General features: G+C 31.4%; 1 protein-coding gene across 3 annotated transcripts; it reads left to right on the top strand.

Moving 5' to 3' along the window:
- The first annotated feature begins 304 nt into the window (after positions 1 to 304).
- On the top strand, positions 305 to 6616 carry mgat1a (alpha-1,3-mannosyl-glycoprotein 2-beta-N-acetylglucosaminyltransferase a). Of its 3 annotated transcripts, none has more exons than XM_073817878.1 (4): positions 305 to 512; positions 614 to 723; positions 2415 to 3340; positions 5309 to 6616. In XM_073817878.1, the coding sequence occupies exons 3-4, from the start codon at positions 2681 to 2683 to the stop codon at positions 6005 to 6007; spliced, it is 1359 nt and encodes a 452-aa protein (XP_073673979.1). In that variant the 5' UTR covers positions 305 to 512; positions 614 to 723; positions 2415 to 2680; the 3' UTR covers positions 6008 to 6616. The 3 variants fall into 3 exon arrangements, with proteins under 3 accessions (XP_073673979.1, XP_073673978.1, XP_073673977.1); XM_073817877.1 differs by having other exon boundaries at positions 614 to 645; XM_073817876.1 differs by lacking the exon at positions 614 to 723.
- The last annotated feature ends 748 nt before the right edge of the window (positions 6617 to 7364 follow it).

Raw genomic sequence — 7364 nt, forward strand, 5'->3', positions numbered from 1 at the left:
TGCCACTTGGCTTTTCTAATTGAGGAAGACACCTGTTTTTTTACCTCTGTAACAGGATCCTCACCAGAGCCCTGTTAATAAATTTCGCGGGATCAGCATAAACATAAGCCTTGCAGCCCCGTATGTCCAGACGTCGAACTCCTACCTCTAACCTTTCACCTATCGTGAACAAAAATGAAATGCGTTTTTGAACACGTATACGCACGTCTTCATTAAGGGTAAACACAGCTCCTTATAAGTGACGGAAGGGGGCGGGACTTCCTAAAAATGACGCCACCCGGAAGTCTAGTACCAGTCTCGCATTCTTGAGCGAAGCTTGAAGGGTATACGCGTAGGCAGGAAGTTTACTCTGCTTTAAATTAAGGATTATTTAACGTCTATTCCACGTTAGATTCAAATAAATGACTTGGATGAGTTGAAATGGGATATAATCTTCAAAGCGACGGAAGTATGAAGATATTGGCTGACTGAAGAAGAAGGGAAACATGTCTGAGTATGAGTGCGCGACTCATGTAAGTCAGATATGTTGGCATTTTTTACGCATCCTGGTTTTGTTTAAACTCAGGTCTCATATTAGATAAACAGACCGGTTTACTCTCTTACTGTTTAACAGTTGTGGCTGGGGGAGTGCTGGAAGAGCTACAGGTGAGATTATTGATCGACGGACGAATCTGCTTCTAATACGTTTCCATTTTGCTCGTAACGTTACAATACAGTGGAAAGGTACAATTCTGACTAAATAAATACACTAACACATTACTGCAATTTAACAATGAACTCAGTGTCATTTCAAGGTGTGCTTTAATAATTACGATACATTCCCATAGCGTATTTGACAAATGCATTTTATTTACGTGTTTTAATTAGATGCTAAATTATGTTTCATCATTTTAAATAACTTTTTAGCTATTATAGCTAGTTTAACAATTAAATTAATTGCAGAGATTTTTTAAGATACAAATATTTGATGTAGCCTCTTAGTTATTATAAGACCATGAAACATTACGTAATACTTATTATCAACTATACAAAGTGTTTACAATAGGATTACACCGCAGATCTCCACTGTTACTCGCTGATTCTCATATTAGTTTAGTTTAACTTGATGTACTGAAACAACTAAAGCTAAAACTAAAAATGAATTAAAAACGATATAAACAAATTTATGAAAACTTTAATATGAAAATGGATATTAATAACTTTTGAAATAACACTGATGTGTACCACACTCCCTTTGAAATTAGTTGCAAATGACAATGTTGTAAATAAAAACTATGCTACACTGTAATCAAGAATAAAAAAAGACATGCTTGATTGAAATAAATGCATTTCAGCTTCAAGTGTTTTGCATTAGACATTAGAGCAGGAGTTCTCAACTCTGGCCCTCGAGGTCCATTTTCCTGCAGAGTTTAGCTCCAACTCTAATCAAACACACCTGAACAAGCTAATCAAGCTCTTCATCATTACTAGAAAGTTACAGGCAGGTGAGTTTGATCAAGGTTGAGAACCTCTGACTTAGACAGAACAAATCCAGTCAAATTCAAAAAAGTGGACTTGTTTTCCTCTCTAATGTTGTGACTTTCAAATTCAAAGCAAGATTCAAATGCAATAAATATTTGGTTATAAAACATATCTGTTTAGTTTATATTCAGCACTATTGGCAGCCCCGCTGTAAAAAAAAAATCCATAAAATTCACGGTAAAAAAACGGCAGCTGTGGTTGCCAGAATTTTACCGTAAAAAATACGGTAGCAATGTTTTGTTTTACGTTTTTCACTTAAATTTACAGGTAAATACCATAATTTCATTAACTGATATAATGGTAATGTACCAACCTCTTAAATGACTGAAATCTGTTTTGTACCTTTGTAATACACTGATAACCACCAAAAGCAGGTGGTGATGACAACATCACATGATCAACCAAAGCCTATCACAAGGAGGTTTTAAATAACGTATATAGAAGGTTCACAATGTCATTCACACAAACACTAAACACCATCATGGTAACACACATAAAACTGAAATAATGCAAAAAACATTAATTTAACAACATTAGATGTAACATACAACCTTAATGTACAAAACTGCCAAGAAAAAACTAAGAAAAAATTATTTCAACAAAAAACATCAAAAAAAAAAAATGAAACGGGGAATTCTGAGAATGTCAATTTACGGTTATTCACTGTAAATTTTAAGTTCTTTTTCACTTCCAAAAACGGTATAATACCGTAAAATTACATGCAATGTCCAACACAGTTTTTCACCGTATATAGAAGGGGAACTTACCGTTAACCATTTCACAGGTTTTTACCGTAGCATTTTTACAGTTTCTTACTGTTAAATTCACGTTCATTTTTTAGAGTGATGAGTTTTTTCTCTGCTTAATATAATTTAATCTTGCTTATTTTACAGGCTCTGCTGAAAATCGCCGTGCCACTTTGGACAGCAATGTCTATATCAAAATCCTGAAGTCTGGAATATGTCTTATTTTCACCTTTTGTCGGTTTCATGTTACACATTGCTTCTACTATGAATGCTGACTGAAAAAGATCATGCAAAGCATGTGAGAAAAATATTCAAATACCCACAAGACTCTTTACGCTCATCCTTCCATCAAACCTTCCTGTTCTACCTGTCCTCATCCTTCCTGAATCCTCTGTCCTATCACACATCAGGCCATGCTACGCAAGAGAAGTTCTCTCATCATTTGTGGTGCTTTCATATTTGTAGCCTGGAACGTTATTTTTATATTTGTCCTCATGAGACGCCCTTCCACTCAAGGGGCTCTTGACACCCCGGACAAACCAGGCAACGCTGGAGACAGAGCTGGAGGAGGCCAGTTTGGAAATATTATGAATGAGGTGATGCGTGTGGCTAACGCATTTGAGGCTGAACTTGAATCGCAGAAGAAGATCCTGTTGCAAATCCAGAACCACTGGTCGGCTTGGGAGAACAAAGGCGCTGTGACAGCTGCTAAGCCAAAATCGCCAGCCGAACATTCAGCTCCGGCGGTCATCGCTATTTTAGTCATTGCATGTAATCGTGTGACGGTGAAACGCTGCCTTGACAAACTTATCGAGCACCGACCGTCGGCGGAACTCTATCCAATCGTAGTGAGCCAGGATTGTGGGCATGCAGAAACATCTGGTGTGATTGCCTCGTATGGCAGTCAGCTGACCCATATCAAACAGCCTGATCTTTCTGATATCGCAGTACCTTCACAGCATAAGAAGTTCCAGGGATACTACAAAATCTCACGGCATTACCGTTGGGCACTCAACCAGGTTTTCAACACCTTTTCGTACTCGGCGGTTGTTGTTGTGGAGGATGATTTGGAGGTAACTACGTTTTAAATAACGTTAATCTAACATTTAAATATGATAGGTGAAATTTTTCTATATAAAGAATTATAAAATGTTTCCTATGACTAAATAAAGCTGCAAAGCGATTAGTCGTGATTAGTTGCGATTAGTTGTGATTAATCAATTAAAATAAAAGTTTGTTTACATACTATATGGGTGTGTACTATGTATATTTATTATGTATATATAAATACACACACACATATATGTATATATTTAAAAAAATATTTGTATGCATTGTATGTAAACACATACAAATATAATTTCTATTATATATTAATACGAATATTTTACATATAAATCTAACATATTTCTCCTTAATGTATACATGTATGTGTGTGTATTTATATATACATGATAAATTAATAAATATACACAGTACACACACATATAATATGTAAATATAAACTATATATAAAATATAAATATATTTTATTTTGTATATATTTATATTTATGTATTTAAAAAAAAAAATTATAAAAACATTCAAAGATGATACAGGAGACATTTTTCAAGACTATTTTATATTTTCTTTTCCATACAAAGTATTATAAAATGTTTCTTATGACCATCATCATGAAAAATAACAATACTTTCAAGTGTGTTATTTATTTATTTATGTATTATTTATGTTTTTTAAAATATTTTTATACAAAGCACAAAATGCATAAAATTGAATAAACACACACACACACACACACACACACACACACACACATATATATATATATATATATGTGTGTGTGTGTGTGTGTGTGTATGTATATATATATATATATATATATAATTTTGTGCTTTACAAAAAAATTATTTAAAAAAGAAATAAAATAATAAAATAACTTAAATGACAAAAAGGTTTTCAAAATATAAAAAATAAGGGAGACATCTTTAAGACTATTTTTATATTTTCTTTTCTATATAAAGTATTATAAAATGTTTCCTATGGCCATTGTCATGAAAAAACTGTAGTTTCAAGTGTTATATATTTATTTATATTTATGTATATTTAATTTTATGCATTTTGTGCTTAACATAATTGTTTTAAAAAAATAATCATAACAGATGATTGAGAAGTAAAATTAACAATAAAAATTAAATAACCTAAGAACTGAAAAACCTAAAAAAAAAATGTAAAAGACCATTTAAAAAAATATTATAAAAAATAAGATAATTTGAAATTAAAATATGATCCAGAAGAAGACATTTTAAAGACTATTTTCAATTTTTTTTTCGATACAGAGTATTATAAAATGTTTCTTATGACCATTGTCATGAATAAACAATATTTTTTAAGCTTGTTATTTATTTATTAATATTTCTATATATGTATATTTAATTTTATGCATTAACAGATAAACAATAAAAATTAAATAACTTAAAACTTAAAAAACTGAAAAACTAAAAAAAGAACTGTAAAAGTATTTAAGTGTATTTAAGTAAATTTTTTAAGTGTGTGTATATATTGTTATATTTATATATGTGCATATATTTATAGTTTCATGCATTTTGTGCTTTACATAAAAAAGGATTTAAAATAAAAAAAAATTTAAATAAGAAATTAAACAAAGGAAAATAAAAACAACTTAAATAACAAAAATGTATTCAAAATCTGAAAAAATTCAGTTAATCCAAAATTCAAAAATTAGATACAGAAGAAGAAATTAAGACACTTTTCAATTTTTTTTTTTATAAAAATAAAAATGGTTCCTATCATTATCTTCATGTACTATATTCAAAAACAGTAGTTTTATGTGTGTATTATAACAGATAATTAAAAATAAAATTAACATTTATTTTATAATATTTATTTTTTTATGTGTGTGTGTATAGATAGATAGATAGATAGATAGATTTATTAAGTCATTGGTTGATTTCAGGTCAATTATTCATCAAATTATGTCACAAAATTGTATTCAAATTTTTTTTGTAATTCTCTTTCACCAGGTGGCGCCTGATTTTTTTGAGTACTTCCGAGCACTTCATCCAATTTTAAAATCAGACCCGACTCTGTGGTGTGTGTCTGCCTGGAATGACAATGGCAGGGAGGGATTTGTAGACCCTGGAAAAGCGAGCTTGTTGTACAGGACAGATTTTTTCCCAGGCTTGGGCTGGATGCTCACAAAGGACCTCTGGGCAGAACTCGAACCAAAATGGCCGGCCTCGTTTTGGGACGACTGGATGCGCAACCCCGATCAGCGCAGAGACAGGTCCTGCATCAGACCAGAAATCTCCAGAACTTTAACGTTCGGTCGCAAGGGTGTCAGTTTGGGGCAGTTTTACGACAAGTACCTCCGCTTTATTAAGCTCAATACCGAATCTGTGCCTTTTACAAAAATGGACCTTTCTTATTTAGAAAAGAAGAAATATGATGAGAGCTTTGAGAAGGAGGTTTACCGTGCTTCGGTTGTCACTGTGGAGGAATTGCAGAGTGGGAAACTGTCTGGGTCTGGACCATTTCGGGTGCAGTATTCTAGTCCTGACAGTTTTAAAATAATGGCTCGCAATTTGGGTGTGATGGACGACCTGAAGTCAGGAGTCCCACGAGCTGGGTATAGAGGTGTAGTTAGTTTTCTTTTACGTGGAAAGAGGGTCTATTTAGCTCCACCTGCTGGTTGGAGTCAGTACGATCCGAGCTGGAGTTGAGGTGGGCTGTGCCTCCATCACAGGATTTTCTTTCTTTTTAAGGTGCAAAGCACATGAAAATGTATATTGCATGTTATCTGTTGCCATCATTCCCTTCACAAGAGATTGTCTTAAAATTCCATTGTGCTGCTTTATGATGGAAAAACTTCTAGTAGGGGTTTCAGGATGATACCAAAGATAATATCTTAGACTTTTTGCCTCAGGTTTCATTTTGTATCTGAATAAAGTCCATTAGGATTTGTGTGAGAACTTTGTCACATTAGTCGCATCTTTAGACTGATTAAACCTAAATCTTATGCTGACCAGCTATAAACATTTCTGACACAAACTCTATTTGTATAGGAACTACAAATGAGGGTAAATATGTTTAAAAAAAAATAACACTTATTTTTTAATACTGTGAATACTGCTCTAAGTGCCTTTAAATGTAGAATTTATCTGATTCACCTCTGTGTACTGTCTTTATTATTAAATGTGTACTGTTCATGGCATAGTGATTGGAATATGTTAGGAAAAATCATTTGACACTTGATTCTGTTTTGTGTTTTACTTGTATACTGGGATACTGGGATATTTTGAAGAGGAAAATAAATGTTTTGTTAAATTTAATGACTTGTTTATTGCTTATATAAATAATAATAATGCTAATAAATATTACAATAGCAAATAAAATTGTATATCAAAAAGTTTTTGAACATTAAGATTGGTAATGTTTTTTAAATAAGTATTGTGTTTATTTAATCCAAAATACAGCAAAAGCAGCAATATTGTGACATATTTTTTACCATAGAAAATAACTCTTTTCTATTTGAATATATTTCAAAATGTAATTTATTTCTGTGGTCAAAGCTACATTTTTAGCACTCCAATCTGTTTTTGCAAATGAACTCTTCATATATATATTTATATATATGTGTATGTATATATATATATATATATATATATGTATGTGTGTGTATATATATATATATATATATATATATATATATATATATATGTATGTATATGTATATATGTATATATTTTTTTAATTTTTAATTGTCTCTTGCATTTTAATTATGATGTGTTATATCATTAATGACGATATTTTGCAATAATTGCACTACCAGTCAAAAGATTTTGAACAGTAAGATTTTTAAATGTCTCTGCTCAACAAGCCTGCATTTATTTGATTTAAAGTACAGCAAAAACAGTAAAATCTTGAAATATTTTTACTATTTAAAATAACTATTTTAAATATTAATGTTTTCTATTTGTAAATTTTTAAATGTAATTTATTCCTGTGATCAAAGCTAAATTTTCAGCATCATTACTCCAGTTTTCAGTGTCACATGATCCTTCAGAAAGAAATCTTTTA

The sequence above is a fragment of the Garra rufa genome, chromosome 14 (assembly GCF_049309525.1).
Source record: "Garra rufa chromosome 14, GarRuf1.0, whole genome shotgun sequence".
Taxonomy (NCBI): Eukaryota; Metazoa; Chordata; class Actinopteri; order Cypriniformes; family Cyprinidae; genus Garra; species Garra rufa.

Excerpts from the sequence above, each read along its gene's own strand:
- mgat1a (XM_073817878.1), top strand. The coding sequence starts at position 2,681 with ATGCTACGCAAGAGAAGTTCTCTCATCATTTGTGGTGCTTTCATATTT. Across the intron at positions 3,341-5,308 it reads TTGTGGAGGATGATTTGGAG|GTGGCGCCTGATTTTTTTGA; the intron begins GTAACTACGTTT and ends CTCTTTCACCAG.